We start from the raw sequence: 19,943 nt of genomic DNA on the forward strand, positions 1-19,943 counted from the left end.
GGTGCCAGTAGCAGGGTCCCTGCCTTCTGGGCCAGGGAGCTGTAAGATTCTCAGGGGACTAAAGTCCCAAGTGGCATCAATTTTCAAGGTAAAGAGTGCTGCCTGAGAGAAGCTCTAATTTGTCTGTTTCTTCTTTAAAATGAGAAAATGACTGTATAACCCTAAGTGGCATCTGCCATTGGCCCATACGCATGTGTAAGTTCATATTCATCCCATTTTTACCTTCTAGCTAAATGACCAGTTCAGAACTAATTAATGAGAATCTGATCCATTGGACCAGATTGTTTTGACATTATATCTCCAGAAAGAGCCTGACACATAGATGCTCAAGAACATTGGTTAAATAGTGGAATTAATGATTTAAATACACTTCTCACACTATGTTTTGTGGTAATTTTCCTGCTTGTCTTTGACTTCTGAGATCTTTGAAGGTAGAGTCTGTATTCTTGTCCTAGATGCCCCCATATGCCTTATCAATTGAAGACACTCAATAAACATGTCACAAATCAACAAATACCTGAGGAAATTGACCAGGTGACAGAGAACATGGGTGTCGGGAAACAGTGAAAAAAAATGAAGATTTTATTAATTCTACATGCTCTATCTCTTCTCCTCTAATGGCTGTAATATCTCTCACCGTTATTAAGGTATGTGTATTTTCCAACAAAGTGGCTATTCACACTTTCATTAACAAGCATGTTTTTAAATTACCTTCATTCATCTATGGCCTCAATGTCCCCTCAGAGAGGTTAACATACTGATAGGATATTTGTTGAGTGAAAAACTGCACTTATGTTTACTCTACCAAGCCTAAGGCTATTATCATTTTGCTTTCTGAAATATTCCTTTGAGAGGCTTTGGAGTTTATACTTTTGAAATTCTTCATATTCACATTTGTTTGGTAACCATGTTTTAAAAATACATTGTGTCTCAGATGTCAAGGAGAGAAATTTTGAAAAAGACCTTGAAGAATTAGTAATTGAAAAGGTTACTATACTTAACCTACCAGCAACCTCCTAAAGTAGTTGTTGAGTCAACAGAAATTCTGAATTATGGGTTTTATTTTTCTATTTTAACACAAAGATTTAACACGAAGTCAAAGGCACACATACACATGCCCACCAATAATATTACTGATGGAAATGGGTGTTTACTTCCTATTTGCAGCCTGTGAATTCTTTAGCGACATTTCTTTCAAGAATCACACTCTAAACTTCTAATCATCACCAATGATTTCCTTAAAATTTGAGGAGAACGGTTACATAAAGCCACGCTGCTCCTGCCTAACAATGAAGCTGTTAAAATCCCTGTGATTTACACAGGCAATTTCAGAAACCAATACTTCTGGGAGCCCTGAAACGAACCCATCCAGGCCATTCCCTGGGCAATGATTTAGACCCCTGTCCTGTACTTGCTATTGTGAAATGTGTGAACATGTATCACGCGCACTGTGACCTCGAATACATGCATTCATCGTCAAGAATGCACTGAATTCCAAGTGCCTCAAATTTTTAATGAAAAAAATTCCCCCATAAATTAAGGGAGATAAACAGTCTTCATTTTGTTTGCAGGGGACCTATGTATCCTCCTTTGGCTTCACTTCGTTAGTGACAGTGGATAGTAACTGTCAGCATGTTGGTGTCACCGGGGTCAGGTAGAGGTTTTGCTGTGGAGGACTCTGATATTTACTGAAAGCAGAATGCTTGGCATTCCACTGTGGGGATGAAGAGGAAGGTGGCTATGTGTTTTGTTTGTCAGGAATGAACATCTTCCATGAACATACCCCAGGGCGTGACAGCAGGGCTCAAACCAGAGCAGGGCTGTCACATCAAAGGGTTCTTATCTTTGTAAATCAGCCAAGGATACACTCTGTCTTTACAAGCAGCAGAAACATACATACCTTCTCTTAACAACCTATGTGGGACCTTATGGAAAATCTGACAGAGAATCAAACAAATTAACCGAAGATAATGTAAGGAGAAGACACAATTTATTTGGAGATGTCTCTGGCTTTGAAGTAAGCCCTGGCATTTCATCAATAGGATATATCGCTATCTCTTCACCACACCAGCTGTTGCATAAACACCAAGAGAGGTACAGCGAAAAGGATTTGCCAAAGCCATAAATTAAATCTATAGCTCTTCTTCCCAACCACTTCCTCGCCCCACCTCTCTTCCTTTCGGGATAAACTAAGAAACATAAATAACGATCTATTATTAACATGTGGGGATGCAAAATGGCAATGATGTATAGCATGATACTAACTGCTAACAGAAACGCCATAAAATTGCAAAGGTCCATTAGAAAATATAAGTGTGACTGAGATGACATATTTATTCGTATAGGAACACCAGGCATCCCGCACCGGAGCCCTTTTCCATGGAACAATCGGTGAGCGATCGCAAAGCACGGCAAGGGTTGGGGTGCTTTGAAGGCTTGTTTATTTCATTCACATGCAGTGGGATCCCTGTGATGTCACAGGGGGAAAGGGGAACTCCAAAGACAGAGGTTTTGGAGACACAGGTCCTGTTGCCAGTTTAGCCACTCACTGACAATTAGACCCCAAAGCAAACCAATCAATCTCTCTGAGCCTCCTTAATTCTTGGTAGCGGGAGGGAAGCTAACAAGCGCCTTATCTTCTCTCTGTATGGTCCTGTAGGGACTACGACCTGTAGGGTCATAACGAAGATGTTAACACAGATGAAAAGCATTTCAAAAGCAAAAGAACTAGAAATTTAAGGAATTGCTGTAAATGAGTCCCTGCATTGGAATTCATAAATTGCTTCCCAGATCTGTTCTCCTCTGTTGGGCTTTTGTTTGTTTGTTTGTTTGTTTTCATTTGTAAAGTAAGCAGAGGATGTCTTTTATTTTCCCTCTGTCCTCTCCCAAGTTTATCTGGTGTCCTCTCAGCAACCTTAGCAGATGTGAAGGTACCAGAGAGGAGCAGATGAAAGAAGAGATCAGTAGTGGCAAGAAGTGGTCTGTGTCAACCAAAAAAAAAAAAAAAAGAAAAGAAAAGAAAGAAAATTCCAGCAGATCAGCTAATCTGACATGCTTTGTTTAAAAGAGTAGGAGACCATAGACCTAATAGATCAAAATAGTCAGAGGCTTTCGAACTTCATAACACCGGCTCCCTCCACACCGATATTGTTGTCGGCATCCTATTATGCTCGTAATGGTCTGTTTGGCTTATAAGAAAATCATTTCTCAGTCACTATCTTCTACAAAATGTCTCCAGCCCAGGCTAAAGCCTATACTTCTTCTGGCTAGCCTATCACTCGCTCTCTGTTCTAATACAAACTCCTCTACTGCCTATACTGTTATCTCTTCGATGCACTTCCATCTTATCTCCCAAATGAACTGTATAGTTCTTGAAGAAGAGTCATGTCCTTCTGATGTTTCTATATGTATATGCCCTATGTCATCCTCCATGCTTCTCTGCCCCACCTCCGCTATTCCTGCTTGATGCTATGATGCAGGAGACGCTCTGCATATAGTTACTGGATTAGCATCGATCAAAAAATCAAAGTTCCTAATCCCATTCTTCATGTCCAGACCTATGCTGGACACCATATAAGACATATAATGATTAAAGCATAAGATGCCATTCAAGTCCTCTCTTCAGGGAAGTTCTTTAAGATGCAGTGAAATGATACCACAGAGACCTAGTTATGTAAGAAGGAATGGAGAACACAAGAATGAGCAAATATAAGACTTATTAAAAGTACACACACGTATATGCACCTAAAAGGTTACTGACAATTTAAAGAAAAAAACATTGCAATGAGGAGTTTATAGCATATGTAGAAGCAAAACATAAACACACAAAGGATGAACGGGTGGTGATTGAAAGTATACTGTGACAAGAGTCTTAAATTTTTCATGAAGTCAGGAATATATGCTGAAGATAAATCATAACAAATTAAAGATGAATATTAAAATATCTAAAATAAGCACCAACAGGCATAACTAAAAAGTCAACAGAAAAGACACAAGAGAATACCAACACATTATTTGATTTAATCAAAATCATTGAGAGAAACAAAGAGCAAATATAACAAATGCAAATTAACGCCAAGATAGACTCAAATAAAAACATTAATTAAATGTACATACAATAATCAAATGCAAATGGACCAAACACTCCAATTAAAAAGTAGCTATTATCAGCTTGGATGAAAAGCTAGAGCAAACTGTGTGTTGTTTACAAGAATACGCTGCAAAGATAAAAGTACAGATAAGATGGGAAAACATATATCATGCAAATGCTAAGCATAGAAAAGCTGTTATAGTCAAATTAGAAACTGTTTAGGGTTATATTTAACAAAATATATACAGGACCTCTAAAAACAATGAAATTTTGCTGAGTGAAATTAAAGAATATCAAAATAAATGGAAAGATATACCACATCTATAGATACGAAGAATCAATATTGTTTAGATGTCAGTTGTCTCTAAGTTGCTCTATGCATTAAATGTAATTATAATCATTATCTCAACAAGATTTTTTTTTGTAGAAATTGAAAGGTAATTATAAAATTTATTTAGAAAAGTAAAGAGGCTGGAATAGTCAAATCAATCTTAAAAATGAGCACCGAATTTGAAGGACTTATTCTTCCTAATTTTAAAATTTATCACTTGTTATATTTTGGCATGAATGGGTGAAAACGATCAATAAAGCAATGGGAGAGGATAGAAGGGTCAGAGGTAGCTCCATATACATCGTAGTTAAGTAATTTCTGATAAAGGCATTAAAGCAATCTACCTGAAAAAAAACAATTTTTTGTCACACACAAAAATAACCAAATCCAACACTTTCCTTGAAACATACAAAAATTTGTTCATGATCAGTCATTGACCTAACTGTAAAGCTTAAAATTCTAAAACTTCCAGAAGGAAACATAGTGGAACATCTTTATGACGTTGGGGTTGGTCAAAATTTCTTAAAGAGGATATAGTGTGTACTCAGTCTAAAAGAAAGAAAATGATAAATTGTACTTTATCAAAATTTAAAACTTCTGTTCAAGAAAAGACATCATTAAGAAAATACATATGCAAGCTACCAACCAAGTGAAAATATTTGTAAGCTATATCTTACAGAAGACAAGTATATAGAATACTGTAAGGAATTTTTAAAACTCAGTAATACAAAGAAAAATAACATAACTAAAAATGAATAAAAGACTTGAGTAGACAACAGTTCCTAGAAATGATAAGCAAATAACCAATAAGCACATGAAAAGTGTTTAATGTTTAACATTATTGGTTACCACGGAAATGCAAATTAAAACCACAATGAGATACCATCCCATAACCGCTAGAATAGCTAAAAAGAAAAAGGTCAACAATGCTAGATGCTGGAAAAGATATGGAATACCTGAGTCTGATAGGAATGGAAAATAGTACATCCTATTTGTAAAAATATTTGACAGTTTCGTAAATTTGCATATAACTGAACTAGCAATTCCACTCCTAGGTATTTACCCAAGAGAAATGATGCCCATAAAGATTCGACAATAATGTTCATAGAGGGTTTATACATAATAGTTAGAAGCTGGAAATAGCCTAGGTGTTTGTCAACAGGAGAATGAATACACAAACTATGTTACAAAGGAAGAGCACTCAACAACAACAACATAGAGAAAGAACTACTGATACGTGTAATGATGTGCAGATTTTAATCTACTTGAACACCTCCCTATCTTAGAGACCTTCCACTCCAAGGCAGACAGACACTGTGTGAAGGACTGAGGGAGTGTGTCGCTCTACAGTCGTAGCTCTGATTTATAGCTAGTTCTCTACTTCCTGCTTGGCAAGGGGAAATGGGGACCCAAAAACCAATAGGGCTCCTCTGTGACCAATTCTAGAGACCTCAGCTCCAGATCTTGGAACACAAAGGATTCTTGGCTAGCTCCCCTGTCCCAAACATGAGGGTAGGCTAATGCATTACTTAGATGCATGAGTTAAATGCAGTTTCCAAATTCAGGTTTTTAGAAGCACTCAGGGAATGGAGACAAAAGCAGATTTTTGGGACTAGACCACTGAATCATAATTTTAGGACAAGAGTCAGACAACTATAGAGAAATGAGGTTCACCAGATGTGCCTAGTGATCATTTCAGTCTAGGAATCACCGGGACTATTTCACTGGAAGGCTAATGCCTGCTGCCCACTTCGGGCGCCATAACTGTGGATTCGACTCGATAATCATGAGCAGACTTTCAGGCACAGATCTTCCAGTACACCATCCCCAAAACCATCACTCATGAAAGATTAGGTTGCACTTTATTCCCCCTCTGTCTCCCAGACTTCAAAGAGGAAACAGAGACATGACAAGGAAGCAGAGGGAGAAAAAGAAAAAAGTAGTAGGATGAGAAAACAGCAATGAAAAAGATGTTAAGCGGTTGTGCAGAAATGCGAGCATCAAGTAGAGAACTTGCTGCAAAGGTCAGACAAGAATTTAAATCAGACTTACACAACCGGAAAACCTGAGGGCAGATGTGTCTAATTTTGTATTATATTTTGACCCAGCTTAATTATATCTATTTGACCCAGTTCAATTATATTCCATCACTGACTTCAAAAAGAATATTTAACACTCAAAGCAGAGGTGCCAAATTCATTTAAGCTGTTGCTGTATGCTGTTCAGCCTCCCTTCCTCCCTCCACTGCTTACTCCTTAACTCTTTGCAATCCAGCCTCTGTACTCAAAGCAATAAATCTGGAATCTGTCCTCCCAGTGGCTTACCAGTAGTTGGGCAGCTCACTTCCCAGCTTTTGAGTCCATTTACACTCCCTTCTTCGTGGACGTCTGTGCGGTCCTGGCTGCCTGGATCTAGCCTGTTCTGTCTGTTCCTTCACACAGCCAGCATCTGTTACTAAGTCTCGTTCAGTGATCAGTGCTCCACGTCAAACACGAGTTACGTTCTGGATCACAAAACTGAGTGGGGCCTAGGCTCCGCCATCAAGAATCTCGTGTTTGTAAGACATCCTCCTTCCTTCCTTAGCCTCTGTCCTGGATGCTCTAACTAATCAATCTCCCTTTAAGCATAAACACACCTGAAGTTCCCTTCTGCTCAGCTCTTGCCTGCCCCCTAGAATTCCCTCAGTGATTTCAGCTCTTCTCTTTGGAGATGACCCCTGGTTACAGATGCCCAGTCCTGAGCGTTTCTACTTTTCATGGTCTAATTCAAGCCAGCCTTCCACTTCAGTCGATAAGCTTTTGGGGCTCTGTCTAAAGGGGGCCTCTTGTTATTCTTCAAACATGCCCTTCCTACTCCTATCTGCATTTCCATCTGTTGGAAAACTCCCCTCCCCACCTTCACCTATAGAAAAAAAACATTCATTCTTTAAACCCATCCCAAATGCCACCTTTTGCAAGAAGACTTCTCTGATACCTTTTATGGTCCACCATTTCCTGAAACTAGATGTATGCTTTTTCTCCCTCTTTATTCCCAGGCTTCACTACGCATCTCTTACGCCCCTTATTTTATCTTGTATTGAACTGCGTCTGGATCATGCTCCACCCAAGCCTGTGACTTCATTATGATTGTTCTTGTTTAGCTCTGTCTCCCTGCTGTTGCCTGGCTTACAGAGATGCTCATAAACATACGTAATATACTATTATGGTATTGAGCTGAAATCGACAGACTCAAGGAAAAATCATGACCACAACATTCCTTCTCTACCCTTCCAATCCATTACCTTTTTTTTTTTTTTTCTTGAAAACCACCCTTAGGAAGTAGGATTTGAAGAATCAAAGAAACATTTTTTTCCCCACGAGATGTTTTATTTTGTAGATGACTAAGATGTTCCTCTCTAGTCAGGAATGAAATAATGGCTGTAGGCATAACTTCGGAATTATGTGCGAAATTTAGAGCTTCCAAAAAGAAGGCATGTCATCCCCGTAGGTGTTTATATGCTCCCATAATTTTGAGTGAACAGGGTATTTTATCACTGTTTTGGCCTTTGTACATGCCGGATGCTACGGTGTAAAATGCGTGTGACAGGAAGTGGAAAGAACCAGCTGAAAATGCAAGTAGTACAATCAGGATGGTGGGATCGTAGGTAATTTATTTTGTAAAAATTCTTAAAGCGATTCGTAAATATATAAATTAAAATAAATAAATAAAATTTTAATAACAACGAAGATATATATATATATATTGTAGAGGAGTAGCAAGTTATACCAGTAAAGAAGCCCATTCCTTTTGAAGTACAAATCAATCTGGTCTGGAGCTTCTAGATGGGTTCTTTACAAACTCAGCCAAAACCAACCAAACAAGAACAACACAACAGCAGCAAAACAAGTTAAATCAGAAGAGAAGTATTTTTTATTGAATATAATCTGGATTAGTTTTTGTGTTTTTTTTTCCAGAACACATGAGCTTTGGGGTCGATTTTTCTTTTCAAGTAACTATTTTAGACCCACCAATGGTTCTGGAAAGAAACATCTCTGTTAGGAAGATTAATCTATATGTAAGGCATTCCAATATATTTTTAATATAGAGAAAAAAACCTTCAAAAAATAAAGTTTAAAGCAGATTAAAGTTTGCAATGGATGGTGAATACTGGGGTAAATGACATTTAACTGTGCCCACTATTAAAGAACTATAATTTTTTTAAAAAAGAGAGACATAGGAGTGAAGGTAGAAACATGAGTTGAGTCTGTTAAACATGACTGTCACTCATTTGTAAATATATTCAATAAAGAAAATAAATAAGATAAGAATCTCTGTATTTATTTAGTCATGATTCATAAGACATTTTATCTTAGAAAAACATTTAAAGTTTTCGATAAACAAATTACAAGCTTTGAGATAAAAGGAGTGTATCTCAAAATCCTGAAATAGTTTTGTATTATCAAATAATATATAAAGAACAGTTAGGGATGACTCAAAAAGAAATCATCTGTAAGCCTTATTTCTGGTATTGATCACTTTTTCTTGTATGTCTAGTGATAATTCGTTTAATATTAATCTATGTAAATCACTGTGTATACTATTTTCCTTTAGACTATGACATAGAAAGTCATGAAAATTATTTGGAAAAATATATGATGGTGATTTCTGCTACAAAAGTTGATCACTTCTAAAATCAAAGAAAACCACAAACATATTTAAAAAGATGTCCTATTGACCTTTTATAAAAAATAGAAACATAAAGAAAGAAAATATTTTTGAAGACTCAGAAAGGCATGCACAGTGACATTTGAATGTTTAAGCATTATATAAGATTTTTATTTTATAATTTCCTATCAGCAAGCTATAAAGAAAGTGAAAAGTTTTCACCACTATCTTTTAATTTTTGGAACTTACTTTCAAAATCCAGGAAAAAATGTGGATAGTTTTCAATTTCCCTGGTAAGAACTTTGAGCAGGTTCCCCATGCCAGCAACCCTAGGAGAGACAACATAAAACCGAATGTCATTAGCAGTATGCAAATTAAACGTCTAAAATGTTGAACGTATTTGACTAACTTGCATAAAAACCACTGGCTCTCCATTGCTACATATGAAGACCCTAGACAATGCATCTCATACCAGAAGATGAGTAATAGCTTAGCAACTGTTTCCTTGAAAGAATCAGGTATTTTAGGTAGCACAGAGGCAGAGTTTAGATACAGTCTCCAATGTGCTTCCTTTCCCCTTTCATCGATTCTCTCAGTCCTTCTGGTTAATGTTTGAGTTTTGTTTTGTTTCTGTTTCATTGATGTGGAAACATACCATGTAAATGGACAAGAACAGAGAGGGTATTATTTTAAAAAATCTGTCAAGTAAGTTAAGTTTCTCAAAAGTTCCTGAGAATAAGAGTTCAGAAAACAGATTTACAACCCCAGGGGCCTCTTTTTGTCTGAAGAGTACAACTTGCAGGCAAGCAGAGGCTCTCGTAATTGGACATTTCCATGGTAATGAGACTGGATATTTCACAAAGTATAAAAATGAAAAAAGGTATAATATTCAAAGGAGTCATTCTCAATGAAATTGCTGCCTAAGGCATTTGCAAGAATAAATCAAATCCACAGAGAAATACAAATTTGTTACATTTTCTGCACTCTCAACCTAAAAAAAAAAAAATAGAGCCTGTGTAGTTATTATTTAAGTAAACAGCAAAATTTCTATTGCTCTCAGCTCTCAGACATTAATTAAGCTGTGTTCCTCAGGAAGCTGCCCGTCTGTTCATTCATTTAGTGCATGTCCATGGGGCTACAACCGAACACTGGGTGCCGTGTTCTTGGAAGGGGTTCCTCTAACCTGTGACTCGGACACCTCAGCTTGCGAAGGATCAACCTGAAGGCTCGCTGGACTGGTCAAAGGGAAATTGTAAGCCTGTGATTTTCTATGCTTCCAACAGTGTCTGTGCTGATACAGGAGTTTTTAAAAAACATGGCACTCTAAGAAAGATGACTTTGTGCATGAAAATACATAAGGAGCAGTTCCCATGGGCGCACAAGGTCATGCAGGCTCCACAGTCCTCCCCTGAGAAAACACCCAGATGTTTGCTGATGTCATCTGTGGTGTAATTCACTGACGTGAAGCTGGAAAACAGACCCCTTAGGGAGGCCTGTGTTCAGTCCTCGCTCTGTTTCCTGCGAGCTCTGACATCCAGGGCAAGCTAGTTCACTCTCTAAGCCTCAGTGTTCCCATCTGTAAAATGACTTTTTGAAATGGAGCTGTTGCGCCGAGTCGCGAGGATTAATGAGATACCAATATAAAATGCTTAGCACAGCCCTTATAGAAAGCGCTCAGGAAATGTTATGTGCTATTACTGTTGATGATGATGATCATGATGAATACCACTACCACCATCATCATTATTGCAAGAAGCTTCAAATAATGACATGGGATCCTGCTGTGAAAGATAAATTAGAGAGGTTGTCTGCAACTCTGAGGAAGAGATCTAGGGCTGGTGAGGAAATAAGGAGGAAGACCTTCATCCACCACCACCACCACACACACACAATGAGAGGCAAACGCCACGCTTCTCTCTTCCGAAAGAATCCTTCCTATTCTTTCTGTCATTCTTCTTTCCCTCCCTTGCCTTTTTGCTCATCTCCTTTGAAGATACTTTTGGGCAAAGCCCTGTATGGGGTGGATCCTGCCAAATTAAAATTCGGAACTGACAGCGTCCACCCCTGCTACTGGGCAACTTTCACGAACGTCCTGGGTCTGCGGGAAAGACTCTATTTCTGACTAAATGAATAATTCCCATTCAGACCCGGAGGCACTTCGTGTAGGAAGACGATTCCACCGTTTAGTAGAGGCCCCGATTTTCAGATAAAATGCCTTAATGGAAGCTAAATATTCTTAATTTCCCTAGTTTTGTGCTATTAATGTGTCATAGAAACCCAAGTACATTAGCTTTCTCCTAAAACTCTGTCTTGTGTGTGATTTTACTGTCAGAATACTTAGGTGGGAAATATGTCAAGCCCTTAAAATTAGTAACAGACTAAAAGAGTGGAAATATATCCAGATATTAGCTGGCTGCAGAATTCTTTCTGTTTGAAGGTTATTTAAGCTGGTTGGCTGATATGGTCGAATATTTTGGAACATGATTCTAATATCGACCAAGGTCAATGAAGGAACTCTCAGTATTCTAGATGCTTCACATCCCAAATAGAAACTGCCCCGAACGATGACTGTGGGACATTACATAGCTTCAGGGGTCAAGTCTAGTCTTCTGGAATCTAGAAAACAGGCATTTCAACACAAGCTCCTTGAATAAGCACAAAAATATTTCATCTCCTTTATAGCAAAAGATTTGATGCATCCTGCTTCCTTCCAAGGCTGACAAGAATTCATGCAAGTACATTCTGGTTTAAGGTCTGCAAAGTAAGTTCATATCACACAGACTGGTCACCCAGTAGAGAACTGGACCCAGTAGAGAACTGGACCTGGGACTCTGCTTGGAAAAGCCTCCACCACAGCCCCAGCCAGTTCCTCACGACAGAGCCTCTCCAATCTTTTCAAACAGCTCCTCAGGGCTTGAAAAATACATTGATATGCGGTATGTTACCAGCGAGATAATTAATGATGATTATTTTTTAATATTTTATCTTATTCAATAAAAGAACTTAAGTTATTGTGCACGATTAGAGAATGCAAATACATATATAATGAAAGTGAGACTAAGAGAAGAATAAAAGTAGAATCGGAAGATGAAGGCAGAGAGGCAGGTAGGACGTGCATCACACGTCACCCAGGCCCAAAGCCTTCACGGTTGCTGAGGACAGCCCATCGACTGGGACCTAAGCTTCCGACAGCCAAAGTGAAGGAGAAGCAAGGGCCTCGTCACGATTTGGTGTTCAGAAAATAACACAAATGGGTGACATTGAAGAAGTACAGCTTTTTGTGATTAAAAAGTAAAGAAAAAGAAAAAGGAATCAGGGCTAAGAGACGGTTGAGGAAAAGAGAAGTCTCTGGGGAAGAGGGGGCTTACACAAAGGAGGTCGAACAATGATGTGTAGAGCACGCTTATTATTTAAGCCAAGTACGTTGTCTGCATTGCGACATTTAGGCTTACTTTGCCCTTGCCCCCAACACACAACGCTGCCCTTGGCGTGTGCAGAGAACATCGTCAAGTGACACTTCCCTGGCACGCAACACAGCTATGGTGGTGCACGGGAGAGCTGTGGCATCTGAATTTGCTCCTGTGGGGAGGGTCTGGTAGGGACACAGTCAGGGAGAGTACCAGCTCTTGGTTCCCAAACGAAGATGTAGGAAAGAATTTGCCAGTTGGATAAGGATGCATGAAGGGATGGGCCCTGTAAAGGCTCCCTGTCAGGCAGCTATAATTATCTTCATGTTTATTGGAAGAAAAAGAGGTTCAGATGGTTAAGTGTCTTTCTGAAGACTACAAAAGAATAAAAAGAGAGAGTCCCATTTGACTTGGAGAGTCTGGGAACACAAAGTGGATGTTCTTTTCCACACGGGAGACCTGGGACTCCAGTCCCCTGGAAGGCCCCTCTTTGGGGACTTCAACAGACTGTGGCCTATGGAAAGTGCATGCAAGACATGGAATTATTATATGCATATGTTCATTTTTCTGGGGAGAGAGAATCTGTTGTTTCTGTTAGATTCTAAAGTGGCCTGGTCCTAGTATTGCTCGATCGCACATATAGGGAGGGGCATCCTTCTTTAGGAATTCAGAGAGGAGAGAAAACCATGTGGAGTGAGGTCTTTCAGAAAAGTGGCTAATAGAAGAAATGAACTGCCACCCAAGTGTGAAGGATGCTGGGAATCTGGATTGGCCGGGAGAAGCCCTCCAGCTGGGGGGATTAAGCGCGAGAAGGAACCAAAGACACAGGGTGGGTGACATGCCGCATCTTCCAAAAACAGAAGGCTTAGTCCTCAAGGTTCATTTCCTGCAATATAATTTTGAAATGGGTCCTTTCACGTTTTTTTTCCAAGTAGTCTAGAAGAAGGACATTTCTCTAGTCCCCGTAGGAGGGCTGTAAAGACTGCCCACACGTCCCTGCCAAGGGAGGCGTTCATCCCCCAGGGGTGATAATTTGGGGTGTATACATGATATTTTCTATGACTACTTTCTTGGCTCTGAACTCAAAACCACTTCCAGGGGAGCTGGCTCTAAGGCTGCTCAGTGGAAAACAGCTAGTCCCTTAAAGAAAGAGTTCTCTGCTGACATTTCCAGTTGTAAAAAAAAAAAAAAAAAGGAGTTAGAGAATTAAAGCACACACACACACAAAGAAAAATAAATAAATAATGGCATTAGCTGTATCCCCAGAGTGTAAAACCAAATAAGATCAACCAGAGCTTGTGTTAAAAAGACGTGGCCACAGTTTCTGAGGAAGTTTGTTTGTTTCCCATAAATAGGCCTCGGGCCCGGAGCGCAGGCATTGTGAGAGAGCTGAGCTGGCCTTTGCCTGCATACACCGGAATTTCAATGCCTGATCTTCATGAATAGAGAACAGCACTAAGGCTTCTGCAGCTATGACCACGTGAACGGACAATTCCTAAGCCCATACCGCCTTTTGACAATATAGAACAGAAGGTGAGGAACAAAATAAAACAGCAACCCTATGTTTTTTGTTTTTTTTTGTTTTTGTAATATTTTTCTTAAGGTCTAAGATGATAAACACTCAATGTGTCTAGCAGAAGGGCAGAAGGGATGAGTTTTCTCTGCTCTTTGAATGAGACAATGGTTCCTGGAATCTACACTATTTAGCATCCCTGGGGTGAAAAACTTTGAGAAATCAGAGACTTTGATTCTCTATGCATTGCTCAATATTTTGGGGATTGAGAAGTCCTGCTTGATCCACATATTTTCCAGTGACATAATTAGCATGGAAACCGCAAACCAATCATAACTACGACAATGACTTGTGTTCAAATAACATCACACCTTTGCCAAACGTGCGTTTGGCCACTTTATCCTCTACGTGAGCATGTGTCAGAGGCAGAGAGGGGGTTACTGAACCCCTGTTGCAGATCGGAACTGGGAGTCAGGTATAGTAAGTGTCCTTCCCAATATCTTCGTGATGGGCTCTGGGTTTTCCGATCTGTAGTCCCACTGTGTATGTTACTTTGGAACTGGGATCATCTTTTAAAAATTCTTATTTTACAAAAAAAATCACTTGCCCAGGGACCCACAATACCTTAGGGCCAAAGGAAGGACCAGATGGTTATGTCCTGACTCTCGATTTCATGCTTTGTCCACAAACACAAAAAGTAAATGGGACATCAAATCCGCCTTTTAAGACATAAAAATACAAGATGTAGTGTATTACCGCCACTAGATCATTCCTGCTTCCTATTAGTAGAGTCTCACCAGGACCTGCTAAAGGGCGACCTAACGAGGATACCCTTACTGGTGGCCCAAACTGTGTGCACTTCTCTGCATCCCCTCCTGGGTTATCCCAGTGTGGACCCTCAGCAGAGCCTGCATCCTGAATGCAGCCTCTGAACCGATCTTCCTGACTCAGTCATGTCTCCCTCCCACTCATCCCCAGACCGCTGGCAGAACCAACCTTCCTAAACACAAATCTGATTCTGTTACTCCCTTGTTTAATCTGCTTTGGTAGCTCCTTGTTCCCTGTAGGATATAACGTAACCAAAAGTATACACTGGGCTCAGAAAACCTGACTCCGGCCTCTGCCCTTTCCCTCTGTCCCCTCTCCCTTCATAACCCTGCACCCCATACTCTAGCCACACCCCGCACATCTCTAAAGGGGCCTCGCTCTATATCGACTCGGGGCCTTTGCACATGCTGCTCCTGCGGCTTCCAATTATAATGACGGCTAATATTTTTAAATGATCTTTAGGCCGTAGTGATGAGAGCTTTTCATGTACCACATTTTAATTTTTGCAACAGCCAGATGAGGTAGGAACTTTTATTAACTCCAATTTGAGAGAGAAAGAAATAATTTTAGGGATTTAGAAACTTGCTCAAGCCCACAAGTGGCTGAGCAAGCTCTGAGATCCAGTTCCATCTGACCTCAAAGCCCCTGCGTTTGGTGACCGCCTCTCAGAATTCCCTTTCGAATGTGAGTTTGACAATCAGAACCTTCGGAAGGAACCCTGAGTCGTCCCTCACCTTCAGCTCCACTGCAAACAAAACGAGACCCACTCCCACGAGTGGGCTCCACTTCTCTCTGCCCATGCGACAGACCGTGTTCCCCATGTCACAGCGCCTATCAGCATGGACCATAATTATGAGCATTTTCTCGCATCTCTCTCTGGATGCGAGGCCTTCTTGAGCAGGGTGGCTTTTACACCTCATTGCGTCCCCAGCATTTAGCACAGGGTCTGGCATGCAGTTAGCGCTGGAAAAGAAACGTTTAAGATCGTCCTGACCAGGAGTTTCAAAGCCTCTGTGGCAAAATGAGAAAAATAAAGGCTATGCCACGCCATGCCTTGCAGAAAGCTAAAGTTATTCAAACATTTGTATGCTGCAATGATTTGATTTATTTCACATAATGATGGCGATAGTCACATCCCGGATTCCTAGAGGTTATTTTGAAGTTTGACTGGCTTTTGAAATTCAAAAGTCTAGGAGCCGCTAAGGTGGTCAGTGACTAACCGGGCTTGAGAGGGGAGCTGTAGCAGGGGCCTTGTCTGTCACTGGTCTCAGACCAGCGCTTCCAGCTGCAGCCCGCTACCCGCCTTTCTTGATTTTACCATAAGCCTGATCTCCTAACAACAGTGCCCCAAGATTTTCCCAGCAGAAGAGGGTAACACAGTTCAGGTCTGGCTTTAGGGACATTCCTGGGGCTGGATGTGATTTTTAGAAGGGCTATTAAGACAATCTACCTTTCAACCTGACCAGTGAGGTTCAGAGTTAGAGGAATCCTGACGGCAGCCAGGATGACAGGTGCTGCCAGTGACCCCGGAGGTTTGCAGACCCCCCTAGCACCCTGAAAAGCCAGGAACCCCTCTGGCTCGCCTCACAGGGACCTTCAGCAGTGTCCGGGGGGCAGTCCCAGGAGGAAAAGGTGCAGCTCCGATGTACAGGTGTTCATGAGGCTCAGACACTTTCTCCTGGTGACCTCTGAACCCCTGTATATGCAAAACCAGTTATCCATCAGCCTATAATACAACATATTCAAAATAGGCGGCTTAAAAAAAAATTCGCAACCCAAGTAAAGGCACATTTCCTAAGCGATAGAAACACCTAAGCACCTGTTTTTCTGGGAGTGGGGGGCGGGTATGCATCAAGGCGATGAAGCAGCTCGGCTTATACATTCGGGGGGCTCGAATCTGCTAAACCAGCTCAGTGGTTTTAGATGGCTGGGCTGGGCTGGAAGCCCCTTCCCCATCTGTCACTACTGCATGAAGTCATAAGGTTTTCTGTTCCGTTGCCGAATGTGTTGACAAGAATCCAACAGATGATTTCATTTCAAGATGAAGGAGGAAAACTGAAGCACAGCGAGTCTATTAAGCACTTTCATCTGACAATAAAAATGAGTTAATGGCTAAAACGTGTTTTCAAAACGTTTTAACACTGCGAGTAATGGCACTCGAATGGGAAAATGCCTTGAATATTCTCATCGATCATTAGTGCCATGGTGTCCCTCAAAAGGGCTTGGCGTTCCCCGCGGAATACAAGCTGCTAGAGTCCAGTTATGAGGCAGTCCGCGGGAATTCTCAAAAAAAAAAAAAAAATATGGAGAGACCATTATGGAGCTGAACAATTAGCTCAGGTTGAAAACAGCCCTGTCAATATCTGAGTTAAGTTTTCCAAAATAGACTATTACCTCATCACAGCTGATTTCCCCATAAACATCAATATTACACTGGCAAAATGCCTCCAAGAAATGAGGGCAAAATTAGGTCCTTTTTTAGGGAATGAAAGTCAATGGGCCCCCCCGATTTCAAATGCCGGTGAACACGGAAACAATCAAAGTGGGTTTCGTTCCGGACCAGCCCTCCGCTGGGAAGTCACTGGTGAATTTATTCCCTTTCACTTGTGAAATCGAGAACATGGTTGAGGAAACTGCTCGCTGAGTCTGTCCCTCACCTCGAAGCAGGCCTGGCAGCCTCGGCTCACCCAGGCCAGTTCCGCCTAACTTCAAAGGGGACGAGACTCGCCAGAGCCAGCGACCCCCCTGGGGACCCATGTGCCAGCCTTTTGCATACTGAGCGATGTTAGACACCGCGTTTATCCCGCCTCTCGCGTCTGGCCTCCCTGCAGTCTAGAAAATGAAAGGAAACACCGAGAAGTTACCTACGGCTTGGGCTGTTCTGACCACCCGCAGTTTAAACAGACTGTAGGGTCTCTTGGATCGCAAACCTCTTTTTCCCAGAATCCCTTGTCAGGTATTTAAACGGACAAGGGTCAGGCCGTCTTCCTCAGAGCGGGGTGCTGCCGGGGAGGCGCGCGTGCACGGCCCGGGGGTGGCGGGTCCCCGTCTCCTTGCTCCCCTCTCATCCCTCGGAACTCTCCCTCTTACATTCTCCTCCCTCCCTCCGTCTGACCTTTAAATGTCAGTCGCCAATGGTCTTTCTTTACATCTTTTCCCTCTGTCCTCTGGACTCCAATTTTTACCTATGTGAACATTTCTCAGCCTCTAGCCCCAAATCGTACCTCGCTGCTCAACTCCGGGTCCACACGCCTAGGTGCATTTCCTGCAAGCATAGCAATGGCGGGGGGTGGGGATGGGGGGAGGTGGCCTTCGTATCCTCGTGTTCGGCCCTCTCCGAATGTCCTCCTCCTTCCTCAACGCAAGGCATCACCATCCGTCTAAGGACCTGAGCCAGAAGCCTGAGTGTCGTCTGAGATCTCCGCATCTCCTGCACCCTTTAGATCCATTCTCTCGCCAAACTCCACCACTTAATTTCCCATATCGCCCTCAGGCCCACCTCCCCTCCCGGTCCTTCCCTCGCTGCAATCTCTTCTCATCGCCTCCAGTCAGTCTATCTTCACCTCTCCCTCGCCTCCCGCCGATCTGACGCCCAACACACTGAGCACATCAGATCACCCGTCTCTGAGCGTGTTACAGGAAATGGCAGGTGAGAAATGAACACCCTTGAATTAAATCACTCGCATCGCTGTGATCTTACAATAGGACCTTAAAAAAAAGGACAAACAAAACAAGACAAAAATAACAATAAGGCGTTCACCTCGTCTCTGCCCGCCTTTTATCCCCTGAGCAGCTGCATCGCACATTTGTGCTTGAAGTTTCTCTGCCTCCATAGTTCGCTGTCAGGTGGTGAAATACGACCTAGCAGATCAAGGCACAGGGAGGCACGGTGCTATTGGAAGGAGTCCTTCTGGGCAGTGAAAGCCCCTGAGGAATCCCACCCGCCCCAGCGCCGGGGATTGACTTGATTTGTGGGTCTAAGTTCCTGGAGGCTGAGTTTTCTTAAACTGGGGGCCCACCTGCGTACCTTCCCCTGGAAGGAAGGCGTACTTTCCTAGCTGGCTTTCAGATGGAGATGGTACGATTTTCGCAAGGCATTCAGGGCCGTAAAACTCGCCCTGATGCTCTCATCTGCGTTTCGGCTCCGCTGAACGCTCTGTACCTTGGTTGCACCAGACTGTGGACGGTGCCAAGGGCAAAAATACAGAAGGGCAGAAAAATGGCATGAGCGAAACTCATGGCCTCTCCTGTTCTTGCTTCTGTAGTTTTGCTCTTTGCCTAGAGAGTCCTTCCCTTCCCTTCTGCCTGGAGAGATCTTGTCTATCTTTCAAGGTCCAAATCAAATAGTATTTCCAACCAGAAACGTCCTATCCACCCCCTCGGCCCAAATTAACAATCGTCCTTGCTGTAAATTCTTTCACGGGCTGCGCGTCACCCATCCGAACCAGTCCTCCCCACCCAAGCACCAAGCGCAGGTCCGGCACACAAGGTTCTCCATTTATGTCTCTTGAAATGGCTTGGTGAGTAGTCACGGAAATGACAACAAGATGCCAAAGGCAAACAAGAGGAGCAGAGAAAGCAGTCACTGGCAAGAGACGTAGCTGGGAGCAAATAAGCTCTCCCCCGCAGAGGTATTTGGGGGGGGGGGGTGCTTCTGTTGTTTAATGACCACAGGTGACTTCGAGAATCCGAAGGAATCAGCCTTCTCAGAAAAACGTCCACATGCATGGACCCACGTGCTTCGCATATAATTCCAGGAGGTACAGTAGATGCACCGAAGCCCAGGGATCCAAATTTCTCGCTTATTTGAAAACCACCGACACGAGGCTGGATGAGGAAGGTGTTTCCAGGCGTGTGGACCAGGCGCACACCGAAAGGGACAGGAGTCATGTAGTGGAAGCGACATGGGCTGCGGAGACCTTGGGCTCGTTGTTCTACGCTTTCCACTCCGAGTTTTCTTCATGAGTGAAATGCGGATCGCAACGCTTCCTTCGCAGTATTGTTCCCGAGTAAAGGAGAGAAGGCAGGTGAAGCACCCAGTGCAGTGTGTGGCGCGCGGTCACCTGGTGCTCTGCACCTCCTGTCTCGCGTATAAAAAACGGCAACCACAATGCAAACAAGTCGTTCCCC

At 42.2% G+C, this 19,943-nt stretch overlaps 1 protein-coding gene across 1 annotated transcript in view; it reads right to left on the minus strand.

Annotated features, from left to right (window-relative positions):
- Positions 1–19,943, minus strand: part of CYRIA (CYFIP related Rac1 interactor A) — a 51,847-nt gene that overhangs the window by 17,256 nt on the left and 14,648 nt on the right. Inside the window, exon 2 of the mRNA XM_016146022.2 lies at positions 9,315–9,394. Within this exon, the coding sequence (XP_016001508.1) occupies positions 9,315–9,384 (70 nt within the window). The 5' untranslated portion in view covers positions 9,385–9,394. The remainder of the gene's footprint in view (positions 1–9,314; positions 9,395–19,943) is intronic.

Source organism: Rousettus aegyptiacus, unplaced genomic scaffold (genome assembly GCF_014176215.1).
Source record: "Rousettus aegyptiacus isolate mRouAeg1 unplaced genomic scaffold, mRouAeg1.p scaffold_m13_p_7, whole genome shotgun sequence".
Lineage (NCBI taxonomy): Eukaryota > Metazoa > Chordata > Mammalia > Chiroptera > Pteropodidae > Rousettus > Rousettus aegyptiacus.